The sequence below is a fragment of the Grammomys surdaster genome, unplaced genomic scaffold (genome assembly GCF_004785775.1).
Source record: "Grammomys surdaster isolate TR1022 unplaced genomic scaffold, NIH_TR_1.0 125698, whole genome shotgun sequence".
NCBI lineage: Eukaryota > Metazoa > Chordata > Mammalia > Rodentia > Muridae > Grammomys > Grammomys surdaster.
Window position 1 is genome coordinate 2240119 of NW_021620534.1, and position 16343 is coordinate 2256461.

The window sequence follows — 16343 nt, forward strand, 5'->3', positions numbered from 1 at the left end:
ACTACTGAGGCCCTCTGCCCATCTTTCCGCTCACATCTTCTCCCCTTCTCCCAGACTATTTTTCTGAACATTGTATTTGTTGTATCCCTGCACTTTGTCACATTTTTAGTACAAATGTGTGTATTTCAAAATAATTCATCTATTTTATAACTTGCTCTTATTAATTTGGCTTTATAATCTGTGAATGAATATATGTCTACATTTATAAACTCTATATGGTAGATACTGGGTTTAGCACATAGTTGATGTGCTTCTTTCTATACATGTCACAAATTTTCAGTCAGGAACAGCAGAATATGAGTTAAAGTGAAGTCTGTCATATTTGGGACAGACTGTTTAAAAACACCATTCTTTTTTCTTCTTGGTGAACTCACAGGCTGCAGATTCTACATATGCCAGGTTGTACAATAGGACAACATTAAGAACACGGAGGCTTCATCAAACTGAGTCTTTAAACGGGATGGGAAGGAGTCTCTATCTAACCCATAGACATTCTGAGAAAGAATAATCATGCTTCACTGAAAAACACCTCTACACAAATGGGCAGATAATTGTCTTTCTCCAAGAAGTCACAATCAGTAAAATAAGTAGTGGACATTAAAAACCTTCAGAGAACACTTCTTTGATTCTAGATCATTACTCATCCTTACGTGCATAGAGAAATCTCACACACACTTTCTTTGAAGGCTTGCTGCACTGATGGTACTTTAAGAAAGTGTTTGAACATACTATTCAGGAACATTAGTTTTGTCTCATGAGCTAGATTTTCAGCTCTTTAAGAATCAGGCTCTCTTGTACCTTATCCTGCAGCTTACAAAAGGTGCACATATGTGAAGTACCGATTTTTTGGTTACCTGGGGAGGATTAATATTAAATTATCTACTCTGTGTAAGTGTCATGCTTCACTACTCACATCTTATGTGAGGACAGCGATAGATACTAAGGCTAAGTAACTTTCTTTTAGTCACAGAACTTGGAAGATAGAGTGCATGAATAGGGTAGATAAAAACAATCTGTGTGATTCAAATCCTTTGCTTTTTTTTGACTGAATTGAGATTATTCCTAGCACAGAATTTAAAGTGGCTAACAAATGTAGTTTGTGTTTATACATTTTGCAAACAATAAAATGTATTTGTAAATTTATCAGAACTTGTGATTTTTGGATCTTACCTTGATCACTTCTGGTGTTTGCTGAATCAAAACAACTGAAGTACTATCTTTGGGTTTCTCACCAACAGGGCTCCTACAGATGGAGGGAGTGGGCTGGGAAGAAGTTGTCAAGGTTTCCTGTAGAATTTGCATCATTTCCTTTTCTTGTGATAGGCTCCCTCTGCCTGATTTGCATTCAACTAGTTCTTGAGCAAAGTCTTCAATGCTTTCCAGAATTCGAAGTAAGAGGGCTCGGTCCTCTTCCTCTATTTTGTGTCCATTGTTTTCAATAATCCTTGTTAGACAAGAAGGTGAGACTTTTTCAGTAGCTGAAGAGACTACAGGTTTAGGCTCAAGATCTTTGTGGATCTGACCAGTCAAATGACTATGATTATTTAGAGAATTGATGCTTTTACCCTTGGCAAGTGGTTCTCCTAGAGAGGTCTCCATCTTCTGTGAGAACGATTCCAAATCCATTAATAATTTGTCTATCTCTTCTTGACTGTTAGGAGTCATAAAGTGTCTCTGGTCTCTGAGTTCTGTGGTAGGAACTTCTAATTTAGAATCTTCCTTAGGTGGATGAACCATCATTGGCTCTTCAAATATCTTACCAATTTCATTTTGCATTGAGGCAGGACATTTTTTAAGATAGGTATCATGGTCTGAAAATTCTTTATGTTCATTTACCTTTAATGGTTCCTGACCTTGTCCATTCTCTGCTTTTTGTCCTTTATCTAATAATGATTTCTTCCCATCTGACTCTTCTTCAATATACAGAGTTTCCATTAAGTTACCAGAAGAAACATTCTCTAAATGGTTTATGGTTAATAACGGTGATTGAAGCTGCATAGGTTTTAGAGTTCCAGGATCGTTTACCTCCAAGCTACACAAGGAATTTGTGTTGTTTGGAGTGGCTTTTACAGTGTCTGCTTGTTTAAAATTATACTTGTCATCTTGCAATCCAATAGTCTGAAACTGTGCAGAGTCAAGGGCTGAGAGGTGGACAATATCTTCATATTTAGGGGGTTGTTCAGTCCCATATAATGGGGAGAATGGAGTCAGTTGTAAGTTAGGTATATTATTGACAAGTTCTGTCAATTCTATGGTCTCATTATTCCCAGACTGCATAAATTCAAATGGTAACTTTCTCAAGTAGTAAGCTAACCTGGTCATTACATTCATATAGACAGTTTCAGAGTTAGAAATTGCCTCATTGCCACTTCCTTCATTGATGCTTCCATCTGACTTTTTCTTTATACATTGTTTTATGATGTCTGTGCATTTTTTCAAATCTTCAGAGCATTTCAGTAAGATGTCCAAGCACATTTTTATGTCTGTCCCAGGAGAAAAATGATCTATTTTATGTTTTTCCAAAATCTGCGTAACTAGATCTTCTTCAGACAAGCTCTGAAAAAGCATGGAAGTCAGGTTTGTATCTAATGAATTTCTATGAGATAAAGATTTTTCCTCCACTGAGGAACTCCGGAGTAAGCCAAAGGATGGAGAGGTCCCATCATTGTTATAATGGCCACAGAGTAAGTCAAAATCAACTGACCTCCTATTAAATGAGTCAGATTTAACTTTTCTTCCTTTTTTGTAAGCTGCATGGTTTGCATTTCTGAGTTTTTCAAGGGAAAATTCCTTTATTTTCCCACTGGCAAAGCTGATTGCTTCTCCTGCAATGTCCTTTAAGTTACAGGTATTCTGAAATGTAGATGCTTTCTTGGCCCTGGGTATGCCTGTGAGGGCCTGATGGGGATAGTCTTCAGCTGAGGAAAGCCCATTTTCATGAGACAAAAACACAGAGTTCAGATCCACATCTTTGAACTGAGATACAGGGATATGCAAGAGGTCTGCACAAACACTATGATGCACCACAATGCAGTCTATCCCATGTGTGAAGGTATGGCAGGTTCCAGTGCAATAATGTATGGCTTGTTCAAAGCGCCGGTCTATCAGTACACTGCTATAATGGTTCACAGTGCTAACCACAAGTCTGTAAGTTGCTGCCATAATATCAAATTCACTCAATGGTAGGACTTAGAACTTTATAGAGTTTGTTTCAAGAAAAATTTCCTAAATGATACTTTGCTGAAAAAATATTTGATGACAGTGTTCAGTGGTTTCTTGCAAAAAATAGTAACTTTTCCATGAAGGGAAATCTTTAAATTTGAGGTTTGGTAGCTATCAGTATACAGTAGCTGCTGCACATTTATGCTTATATTAGCAAGTCTAATAACTTAAATATGTACACTTTAGTTTTCTTTAGTAACATGATACTATAGGACTATTTCTATGAAAGAATATCTTCTTTTAACTCTTCAGTGGTTCTATGAACTGTCATATAAACCTTAGTTGACGGTACAGGAGTCCTGTGATAACTGAGTCCTCCCAGGCCTTAAGTGATCCATTTTTGTGAGGGACAGAGAAACCTAGAATAGAAGAAGAAAATAATTAAACACATGCAGTTAATCAGTGATCTCTATTATCCATCATATCACTTGTTGTAGATATTTACTATAGGTCTTTGTTTTCTCACATTCTATACTCAGTACTTCACGTAGTACCTCAACCCTGCCTCCTTGTATATGGCTAATTGATACTTCCTGTATGACTCTTCTTGCCTCTTGTATGACAGTTACAAGCTTATATCTAGACAGTTTTATCCTTATGGTTTGTGGATCAAGAATAGTCTTCTGGCCGGGCAGTAGTGGCACATCCCTTTAATCCCAGCATTTAGGAAGCAGAATTAAATGAATCTTTTGAGTTTGAGGCCAGCCTGATCTACAGAGGGAGTTCCAGGACAGCCAGAGCTACATAGAGAAAAACAAAAAAACAAAACAAGCAAACAAACAGAATAGCCTTCTGACTCACTTGCAGGCCTCTTGACATGTTTCTAAGCCACCTATCTCCATAGTTCTACTACTCCACTGCACCTACTGTCTGCTTCCATCAACTTAACCTCTTCTCAAAGACTGCCAACACTTGGGGCCTGTTCCTAATTTTGAATGTTCCTCTATAATTGGAAATTATTCTTCTATCAACTTCTCTGTACTTAAGTATAGAAAAACAACCTTCATTACTGTTCTTGGTCCCATATTTCTGGACCATATTCATGTACATCTCTTTCTTTTCCTTCCTTCCTTCCTTCCTTCTCTCCTTCCTTCCTTCTTTCCTTCCTTCTTTCCTCCCTTCCCCCCTCTTTCTTTTTACCAGATTCATAAGACTTCTTTAATCATTGTTACTTTAAAAAAAACAGCTTGTAAAATCTGTAGTAGTTTTTACAAAATGTCTGCCAATATATTCATTTAACCACAAGCCAGAGAATGTCTACTATGCTGTCTGCTCTAAGTGCTAGTGGTGGGTTATAGCAGTAAATGAAGTCATGGCTTTGCTCTTACTGAGGTGAAAATGTAGTTAGAAAAAACAGTAAAATGTAAATAAACATATGACCCAATAGATATGTGTTATTAAGAAAAATGAAGCAGGGAAAGGATTTAGAAAAAAATAAAGGTGTTTAATAGTAGAAGCCAGAGGCAACTTTATTGACATCTGAACAAAGATCTGTAAAAAGAGAGGGAGTGTGGCAAACAGGTATTATCAGATAAATCATGTCAGGCAGATAAATCTTAAGTGCAAAGGTCCTGAGATAGGAACCTACTTGATTTACTACAAGGATAAGGAGGTTAAAGTGGTTGAAGCAGAGAAAGCAAGAATATTATAAGAGATAAGGTCATAAAGGAAAGGAGGATTTTTAACCATGTATGAGCCCTAGATCTCTATAATGGAACTGAGTTCCATTAACTGTGAGTGCACTGGGACACTCAGAAGATCATCCAAAGACAGTCACTTTTTAAACTCATGATTTCAACAGTTGCTTTCAGGCACATAGAAGACAGGAAAAGAAACAGGGAAATAAACAGGATTGCAATGCTGGGAAGCTAGGACCAAGATAGTAACAGTGCAGCAGATGTTTGGATGTATCCATTTCAAAGGTATAGCCAACCTTTGCTGAACCACTGAATGTGTAATACGGATGAATCAAGAACAGTGCATCAAGGCAATGTTAGTAAAAATAATTACAGCAGTGAAGGAGAATGCAAGTCTCACTGACTCATCACTGTCATTGGTTGATTGTTTTGAGACAGGGTGTCACTATGTAGCCAGGGCTAGTGTGAAACATGCTATGTAGCTGGCATTGAACTCACAGAAATCCACCTGCTTCTGCCTCCTGAGTATTGGTATCAAAGGTGTGTTCCATCATGCCCAGCATTACTGGCATCTTAATAATAAAAATCTTTACCCACTTAAAAACAAAAATATTCATATTTTATTTCTTTAATCCTAAATGCTATTATATTTACTTCATTTGTTTATTTATGGAAGGCAATCTATGTTATCTTTTACATATTTAGGTATTGGGAATTTAGTGAGTACAGAAGTTATTAATGTAAAAGAATAGTTGTTTGGAGACAGGGTCTAATTAGGCTGGCTTCAAACTGGTGACTTGCCTGCCTTTGTCTCCTGTGTGCTAGGATTGTGGACATTCACTACCATGTACTGAAAGAAATCTTTCTTGTGTTAAAATTTTATAGTAATTACAATATTAACTGATGGTTCTTTGGATCTAAGGTAACTGTGTTTGTACCAGTACTATTATAAAGTTCTATTAACTTGTGATACAACCCACATCCCTAATTTCTGATACCTTACCTTCTAAATGTTCTTTGATTGTGTTCTAGGTAAACTGTTCAACTGTTAGTTTTAAGAATTTTCTTTTAATTTGAATACAAATGTAATAAACTTATGATCTGGAAGGAACACTGATATTATCATAATACTTTTATTTTTCCAACCAAATATAAATGTTAATTCTAATATTCTATCACCTTCCTCTTCATGGTTTTCTCGAGATAGATCTGAGTAGGCATCCTATGTATCCCTAGCTGGCTTCCAACCTGCAGCAATTCTCCTGCCTCTGCCCTTCAAGTGCTAGGATTATAGGGGTATGCCATCATACCCTGCTTCTTAACCCTGCTTTTGTTCCTGTGTCTGAATTTAGTTGCTATGTGAATGGAGTTTGAACTAACTACTGCCTCATCCCCAACCTGCTTGTCTTCAAAATTTTAGGAGGCTTACATATAACTAGGTATATTCCGACTGGTTGAAGCTGATGCAGCAAGAAGTTCAATAGTAACAGATGTGTTTAGTAATAAAGGAAAACTATAATGTAGCCCAACCATAAAATGTGTTATGGAACAAAAGTTAAACAGCAATGGAAGAAAAATTACCTTTAAAAAAGACATATAAACAGAACAACCCAACACAAAGTACAGAAATAGCAGTAAGCTGGAACAAAATAGATAACTCAGTGGTTAAGAGCACTTGCTGTTCTTCCAGAGTACCTGAGTTCAGTTCCGGCAACCACATCAGACAGCTCACAGCTACCTGTAATGCTATTTCTCAGGGATATGATGCCCTCTATTGGCCTCTGGGAACACCTATACATACATGGCATATGCTCACACAGACACAAGCATACTCATAAATACAAATACAATTTAAAAAGAAATAATGTCAAGCATTAAGAAGTTATACCTTTTTAGAAACCTAATGTTTTACTTTTGAGGGGAATTGAGACAGGGTCTTACTATATATCCCTGAATGGGCTGGTACTATGTAGCCTAAGCTAGCCTCAACCTCCCAACTGCTAGGATTATAGGTGTTCAGTACCTAGCTATCAAGCTAATATTTTTAAAGAATGTTGAATAAAGATACAGGGGGAAGTATCTAATAACGTTGAGAAGCTATCGGATAACTACATGGGATATTTCAGGACTATTTTCTAATATAGTTAGTGATTTTATATTAATAAAATATGAGTAATATATGTTAAAACATGTCAAATTAGTTTTTTAATGAGCACAACACAACAACAAAACAAATATTTTTTTCTGTGAAATTTCAGAAATAGACAGAAATGTTTTTCTTAGGCCTGAATAGTAACCAAACAATTGGTTAATAAATTAACATGGAAGAATTTGTCATACTAAAATTTGAAATAAATCAAAGAATACATGTTAGTCAATAAAACTTCCTAAGTTAATGCATATTATTCTACACTCTCTGATAGGGCTATATCTTGTCATATAGGGATACTTCAAATGTGGCTAAGATAACAGAAGGGACTGAATTGTACATACAAAAGTTGAAAAGATAGTACATGGAGTTCCTGTGAAATCTGCTGACTTTCCCCAGTAATAGTGGTGCACTTTACTGTATCAGTTACCCAAACAGGAAAGAAATACCACTTCTGTGAGCTACAGAACTTAAATATCATCCGTTTTCCATATACCTGCTCCCCTTTTTCTGTAACTACCAATTCAGGGTAGGTAACTGTGCTATCCTGCCTGCCCTGAAGCATCTCATATTACTTTCTGAAGCCGCACACCTCAACCAGAAACCCTAACAAATGAGATCTCTTTTCCAATGCTACATTTTTCACTTAAAAATATTTTACTTTTTTAGTCATGGAAGAGCATATTCTTGTTTATTTTATTTTTTCATATTCTTGTTTATTGACAAAACTACCACCATTCAATTGGCATTAGATTCTGACTTTCACAAGCAACATTCTTCACTGTTAGAATCCTGTGTGATGCTGGGTTATTGGACATACTTTTCTAAACTACTCAACTGTTTCTAGAAAAAATATGGTTCTTTACTAATGCACAATGAAAAAACGTCTCATAAGTAAATGAAAAGGTGTGCAGACTAGTCAGTGATCAAGGAAGTAAAGTTTAACACTCTGTACTTCTGTATTTAGATCTACCAAATCAACATGTAGAATGCTAATCCCTCTCTCACTTTGATAGTATTAGTATAAATTTGTCAGTTTTCTGGAAGAGAGATTAGTTCTATGAATCTAAAAACCTTTAAAAAGTGCAAGTGTATGTGGACATCTCTGGTCTGGGCTGCTGCCTGAAACCATGTTGATGTCCAAGGGCTGCACAGAGCTGGTCCATTGGCTAAAGCACTCAGGAGAGCAGGCCTTGCACCATGCCTGGGCAGTATGACAGAGATAGCACTGTGGCAGGGGCAGGGTAGGGGTGGGGAATGGGGTAGTGAGCTGGCCCTGGAGGGCATGAGAGCAGGAGAGCTGGCTACCTATTGGCTGAGTTAGGGGGAGGGAGCTGCAGTGCGGGAGAGTTGACCTGGTGTTGTGGGTACAAGAAAGTCGGTGGGCTGACCAACTCAGCTATCTCCCAGGCCCAGATCCCGGGTTTTGAATTGGCCCATCTCAACATCTACCCCATCTATGAATTGCTAGAGTGTGTGAAGGGGCCGGTCCTGCAGAACCAAAGCTGTAAGATCTCCATGACATAGAGTAACAACGCGATATTCCAGAAGAGTCCTGGTGAGGATCCGGTATTGATAGTGCAGCAGAAGCCAGAGGACGTGAAACAGATCAATGACTCACTGTAATGAAGAATTGCAAATAAAGATGTTTGGACAAAATGGTATATTATGAGAAACACCGTGACACACCGCAGCTTCCACACCAAGATTTATTTTGTTCCTTTTTTTCTTTCTTTTCTCTTGTGCGCATGTGTGTGTGTGTGTGTGTGTGTGTGTGTGTGTGTGTGTGTGTATGTGTGTGTGTATGTGGCGGGGGGTAGACATTGAAAGGGCAAAGGGTAGATACCAAGAGACAGGGATTGGGTACATAATGTGAAACTCAAAAAGAATTTTTTTAAAGTACATGTGTATGTACATCTTTAAACTCAGCAACGTACTATTTGAGACACAGTGTAAGAAATAATGGATAAATATATAGACTGGCTTCTCTCAGTATTTCACATTATTATGTATGACTAAGTATTTCCTATTATTGCTGAGTAGTATCATATGATTTTTTGTTTACCCAATTACTTACTAAAATATATTTAAGTTGTTTCCCACTCTCTTCAGTGCTAGGATTAAAATTAGGGTATCTCACATGTGATAGGCTAGAACACCTAGGATGCAATGCAGGAACTGCTTGCTAAATGTTATTGCTCTAATTCTTTAATAAAACATTTCCCCTTTATGTCAGGCATTGGGAGAATGATGCTGAATAGTCCATGATAATGATCCCTAGGATATTCACTGTTAATGAGGCAATGGGAGGGAAGCATAGCTGAAAACAGGAAGAGCATGAGTTCTAATACAGGGTGGACATAGAAAAGATAAAAGATGGTTTCATGGTTACTGTGGTATATGGGAATGTACCTTTTGAACATCCAAAGGGGATAACTGGATAAAATGTGAACAAAGTCAACAGAAAGATTGCATGTGGTGATGCAGCTCTGAGAGGGTAAGAATGTAACATGAGGACACCTCTGGACTGAGGAGACAGTTGGGTGTCAGGAGAGTGGCCACAACAGACTCACTGTGCAGAGGGGAGACCCCAGAAGAGCTGTCTGTGTTTCTGGCTCTCTCCCTAGAATCTTTGCACATAGAACCTGGCCAGAAATCCCAAACTACCCTGGTTTCCCTTTAAGCTTCAAGCCAATTTCTGGTACTGGGATGTCAACATCAATGGCAGTAGGACCTAGTAAGTTCATGGGGCCATGAGTTGACATTCTGACCTCTTGAGATCTGAAGATGTACCATCCTCCTTTTTAGTCTCTTCCAGAGTCTGGAAAGTCATTTTCTTTTTCATTTGTCTCTTCAAGAGTTCCTTCCAGAACATACAACTTCTTTCCTTTTTCTATTTCTCTCTGGAAAGTTCTCCAACTATATTGAGTAACTTCTTCAACCGACTCTCCTTGTCTTTGAATACACCAGGCTATAAGAGAGGCTGTTACCGCCCCTGATGCAAATGCCAACTTGTCTTTTAAGAAACTTGTTTTAACTTGTTCACAGCTGGGGGGGGGGTCATCCTGAGTGCTGGCCATGTGGGCTGCAGCTTCCTCTTGCTCATGGCTCCCATGGTAGTGTGGACTCATGATAATGACATGCCCACATTGAGGTGCCTGCAGCCCTGGGCTGGAGCATTCGGCCTTAGCCTCTCTTCATGGACACTGGGGGCGCTTTGGCCATATTTTTAAAATTTATTTTTATTTTATGTGTGTTGGTGTTCTGTCTGCTTATATGTGTTTGATGGTATCGGATCCCCTGGAACTGGAGATACAGACAGTTGAGCTGCCACATAGGTACTCGTCCTTTGGAAGAGCAGCCAATGCACTTAACTGGTGAGCCATCTCCCTAGCCCTTGACTTAACTTTTATGTAATTAATTTTTTTATAGTTGAGTTTAAAGATCAGTCAGCATCATTTGTTCAAAATATTAATCCCTGTCGCTAGGTGTGCAGCTTAGTACAATTCTTGGCTAGTACACAAGGCCAAGAAGTCTTATCCTATTACCATTTTAAAAAGTATTTTGTCCTCACTGAGTTATGGTGGTGCTTTTGATGAAACAAACAAGCAAACAACAACAACAAACAACAAAAACAAAGTAACCATATATACTGTTTGAAATCTCTTATGTGTATTTAAATTTGTCAAATGTATTTCCTGTATCTACTGTGAACATATAACCTTTAATGTTTATTTTGTTAATGTGGTGAAATGGTGAGAGCTGAAGTTCATAGTAAACATTTAAAACTAACGAGTGACCTAGAAATATGAAGATAAATTGAAATAGTAAAGAAAAAGTTGATAGTGGTTGACTCTAAGGAATAGACCCAGATAAAGTAAAAATTGTCATCTAAAAAAAGCATTTAGAATTGATACTTTAAATATAAAATATTCAAATAACATTTGTTAACAAAATCTAGAAATTAAAAAGGGATTTTAGAGCTTTACCTTACTTTTATGGATGTTTCTGCTTTATTTCATAGAGAAATCTGGGACGTTAATAAAACCTTAAGAACCATAATGTAATGATAGAAAATAGAAAAAAGGTATTACACACTTTGTTCCACTTCAGGAAACATCTGGAGCAGAGAACATGAGGTAAAGAAATTCCATTGTTTATCTTGGTCAGTAAAAGGGTTTAAGAAGAAATGAACAACATAAATTGTAAATAGTGAAATTGGGTGAATTTCCATGCCACTCAAAATAGGTCATTTCAAGGGTTTGAAAAGAACTGTAGAATAAAGAGTTTTCTTTAAAACCTTTTATTTTAAGAGAGTCCAGAAGGTATGATGACTCATAAGTAATGAGTCATTTAAAAATAATGAAACTATTGCTTTGCCTGGAAAATAGAGGGAATTTTGGTTGATGACTCAGTATGGGAACTGCTTCCAAGATAACAGTTTGGAAGAATACAAAACAGGTACTATAGAACTTCTTAGTAGGGGAAATGAGAAGAGACCTAGAATATTTTATTTGTTGTATTCAGTTTTAAGTAGTTGAGAAAATAAACTAAAAAAGAGAAATCATTTCATAAGAGATTTTCTTATGTTCTAAGAATATATATGTGTATAAAAGAATAATGCTTTAGAAGTAATAGGAGTTTAGAAATAATGTTTCAATGAAGGAAATATAAAGATTAACATAAGAATATTTCAGCAGATGACATAATTTGAATATACATGAAGTAGGAAGTGCTTAAAATTTTTTTATTTTATTATTCTTTTTTTATTTATTTTATTTTATTTTTTCTCAAATCGTAATTAATTCACACAGGGGTTATAAACACAGAAAGGCAGGATGTGGGGAAGGGAATGACACTGGAGTGTGGGTATTCAGGGGGAATACAGATATCTTCAGAACCAGGTATAGGCTAGGTGAAGGTTCAGGGGACAATTCACTATGACTCTGCCTATGACTCGCTTGTCCTTATCTAAGTTGGTATTGTCTGCCAAGGCTACCTATTTACAAGGTGTATGACTACTCAGGCTGGTAAATTTCCACAAAAGCTGCCTGTTGACATTAGCTTATAGCCATCTGTTTCAATGTTTTTCCACTGAGACCCAAGACTTGGTGTTAGTGTACATGTATGACAGGCCTATTGCTGATTTTAGGCTTATGGCTGATTTTAGGCCTACAGTGTGTAAGCAGGGCTGCCCCTGACATCTCCTCCCTTCTCTAAGTATAGAAGGACTGTGGCAATTCTAAACTTGCGAAGGCGGGGATAGAGGCCTGACCTCCAGTATTTGAAAGGGACCTTGTAATGGCTCCAGTCCCCCTGTCGGTGTCCAGTGAGGCATGAGGGCCATACCTGTCCCGATGTCTTTTTCCTGGAGAGGGGATACTTTTGACATCAACCCCTATGCAGTCAGGCTTGTCCCTCAGGGAACCCAGAGAGATATTTTTATCTTTTATTTATATTCCCTTGCAGTGCTTAGCCTCGCAGCCTAAGCAAGAATTCAGATCGCCTGTCAGAGGGGGTTCTAGGTGGCCCCTCTCTGCTTGGTCTAGGGGCAGAAGTCCCCCCTTTTAGGTTGGGTGGAGATGGGTTTTGGAAACACCCTGTATAAAGTAACAACCTCATCTTGAGTCTCGTGGTCCTCCATAGCTAACTTATGATAATGTATCTGAGTAGGTTTTGCTACCAAATTATTTATCTGTTGTATCACAGAGTTAGTCCGCCTATTTGAGGGCCAGGGACCAGCAGAAAAAAGCAAAAAGAACCCAAATAATGGTCCCAAGATGGAAGGAAATAGGGTTGACAACTTTGTAGAGGCTGCAAACCAATTCTTGTACCAGCATTCATCTGTCTCTTTCTCTCTCTGATTTTTTTTAGGGCCTTCACTACCTATTTCATGGTCTCTTTAACCCTCCTTGTCTTGTCTATGTAAAGGCAACCTTCTTCTTTGAGGGTTGTACACAGTCAAGAGCTGTATACAGTCTTTTCTATTGTACTAGAGTAAATCAAGTCCAATAAGGGTCTTTTCGATTTTAGGAGGTCTCTTCAGACAGCGAAATGAGGGATTTCTTCAGATTAGTGATGTCAATCTCTAGCTGTTTGATGTTCTTGTCAATGGCCCTTCGAAGGTCTGAGTAGTATAAGTTCGGAGGCCAGCATCTGGATTAGAACTTCTAACCGCTGACATCACGGGTGATTCATTTTTACCTGGGATGCTGCCTGAGTTAAAGCTCCTGGGAGTCCCTCTTTCTCTCGGTTTTCTGGGGTTGGGTATGGAGCTGCCGCCTGTGACCTGCTCTATGCTTGGGCCCAGACCGGAAGTCTTATTTTATTATTCTTTTGTTATTGTTTAAGACAAGTACTCTCCAGGTATTCCTGGCTGTCCTGGCCTTGAATTCACAAAGATCAGTCTGTTTCTGCCTCTCTGGTGCTGAAATTAAAGGTATATGCTATACTTACCATCAGTAGACATGCTAATTGGAAAGGGGGAGGTCTTGCATGGCCCCACACCTAGACAAAGAATTGCAGACAAGGGGCAGGAGAGGTGGCTCAGCGTTTAAGAGTACTGGCTTTACCTACCAGAGGACCCAGGCTCTATTCCCAGCCCCACATGGCAGCTCACAACTGTAACTACAATTTCAGGTCATCTGACACCCTATCACAAACATACATGCAGGCGAAACACAAGTGTACATGAAATAAAAATAATAAATTAAAAAAAAAAAAGAACCACAGGCAATTGATGGCTGCTGAGAGAGGAAGAATTAGTCTTTCCCAAGGACGAGCCCCCTAACTGGTTATCTAATACCAAGTGGTCAGTCCTGAAAACATTTATGTACACATATAAGGTACACTAAACTGACTTAGCAGGTTGTCATTCATATCCTCCCTCCCTCCCTGAATCTGAGAGGTAGTAAGGGATATGGGAGTAGTTGGAAAGAATAGAAGCGGGGGAAAATAATGCAATTAAACTGGAAAAATGGAGGGTTCCTTGTGTAGCTTCTGTTTCTGATATTGTGGTCAAGCCATTTCCCCTCATTGAGATCACACCTTCTCTTTTGGGAAAACGGTATATAAAATGGCTCTGGGGTCCAAAGAATAAGAGAAAAGCAGAAATTACTTTTCTTCGTTTGAATTAGCAAAAAATGTGTTTATCATATATTACTTGAAGCATAATGAACGGACAATTCACTTTTAATACATGCCATTTGTAAAGCTACTGCCTTCAAAAGAAAATTTGAAGGACTGAAGAGATAGCTGAGTGGTTAAGAGCAGTGGCTGCTCTTCCAGTGGACCTGGGTTCATTTCCTAGCACCTATACAATGGTTCACAACTAATGGTCTGTAACTGCAACTCTAGGCAATCTGATGCTCCTCTTCTGGCCTTCATGGGCACAAGGTGTGCACATGGTGAACATAGAAACATGTGAGGAACCCTCCCCCTGCCATATGTAATTTTTTAAAAAGCAAATTTGGAGTTAAATGGTAGTTTCAAACAAATACTAAAGTTAGGGATACAGCTAGCTCAGTAGTAGAGTATTTTCCCAGCATGTATGAGACTCTAGATTAAACTATCACACCACAAAAACCATTATTATATATTCTGAAATATCAAAAACATTTGTCTTGGACATTATACAGGCACAGGCAGTGAATATTTTTAGACACTTTAGAGTAATGATTATGCTTTAAAGTTAGCAGCATTTGAGTGCTGCTACAGATCAGATACTCATCAGGATGCACTACACTAGATTTCATGGCACTGCTTCACACCACCACAGTGGGATCTGAAAGAAGGGATGTCTAACCTTGCCTGGGAGGTCCAGAGTGAATTCCTGGAATATAACTTCTGAGTCAATGCTCATGCTAAGCTTGGCTTTTCAGAGATGATAGCTACCTCTGAGTCATCCATGCTCCTGTAAGGAGCCCATCATCATGCTCACTTAAGTAATCCTAAAAAACTAACTAGTTTACTAAACTTGGGTAAAACTGTGTCTTTGGTCTGCAGTTGGTGTTCTACCTGATGTGAAAAGACATTGTTCACATCTTCCTAGGAAAAATCATAGAACAGGGCATAAATGACAAACTCACCAGCCAGATCTGAACACAATTCTTTTATCTTTAGATCCAGTGTCTTTCATATCCCTGTACAACCACAAATTCTGGTCATAAAGTAAACAGATTTATTTTTCCTTTAAATAGGGGCTGGGAATAAAACTTAGAACCTTGCAAATACCAGAAAAGTGCTTTACCACTAAATTATACCCTGAGCTACTGAGAACTTAAATACTTTTAAAAATACCAATTTATATTACTATATACACTGTTCAGAGTCCTCTAAAAAAAAACAGCTTTTCTCCATTCGTAGAAATTTTTGTAATGAAAGAAATGAGACAAAAACACTAGATATTAATTCATTCAATATGTATTTATTTATTTATTTCATGGACCATGATGATGGTTTCTTTTGGGGCATATTTCTCTTCCTATTCCTGCTGTTGTTATTATTGTTGTTATTATTATTATTTTTACTATTAGTGTATGTGTATGTGAAAGAGAGAGAAAGAGAGAGAGAGAAGGAGAGAGGGAGAGAGACAGAGAATGAATATGAATGAATTAGGTTGTGTGCTAAGGAGAGCACATAGAAATGAGAAGATAACTTTTTCAGGAGTCAATTCTCTCCTTCCAGAATCTATAGATCCAAAGGATCTATAGATCAAACTCATATCATCAGGTTTGCTCAGCAAGCATTTTAATAGAGCGAGCCTGTCTTGCTAGCACAATTCTTTTGTTTGCGAGATAGAGTCTTATGTGTCCCATACTGCCTCAACTGATGATCCTTCTGCTCAAGTCTCCAGAGTGCTTGGATTACAGGTGCAGGGCTGTTTGTTTTTGAGATGGGCTTACTATGTAGCCCATGCTGGCTTCTAAAGAGTGCTTCTTTTGCCCCCAAATGTTGGGAATGCTGAGATTACAGGCTTGTGCCATCACATCTGCCTTGCAAATATCCTATATATATAAATAGACATAAAGAGTTTTGTGCATATTTTAAAAACAAAAGTAACGTAACTTACTGTTCTCTCAATTTAATAAAAAATACTACTTTACATGAAAATTAAAGTCAATTGTCATGTACTGGTTGTTTTTTTTATTTTGTTTTTTTTGTTTGTCAGCTTGACACAAACCTAGACAGTCTGGGAAGAGAGAATTTAATTGAGAAAATGTCTCCATAAAACTGTTCTGTAGGGTATTGTCTTAACGATTGATGGAGAGGGTCAAGTTCACACTGGGCAGTGCCAACCCTGGACAGGTGGTCCTGAGTTGAGTAAGAAAGGAGGC

The 16343-nt window shown here is 38.0% G+C and overlaps 1 protein-coding gene and 1 pseudogene across 1 annotated transcript in view; one reads left to right on the top strand and one right to left on the bottom strand.

The window, feature by feature from the left end:
• The window catches only part of Ppp2r3a (protein phosphatase 2 regulatory subunit B''alpha), a 100521-nt gene extending 97049 nt beyond the window's left edge, over window positions 1-3472 (bottom strand). The window contains exon 1 of the mRNA XM_028788042.1: window positions 1171-3472. Coding sequence (XP_028643875.1) covers window positions 1171-3162 — 1992 coding nt within the window. The 5' untranslated portion in view covers window positions 3163-3472. The remainder of the gene's footprint in view (window positions 1-1170) is intronic.
• Window positions 3473-7678: 4206 nt separating this feature from the next.
• On the top strand, window positions 7679-7785 carry LOC114639336 (annotated as a pseudogene).
• The last annotated feature ends 8558 nt before the right edge of the window (window positions 7786-16343 follow it).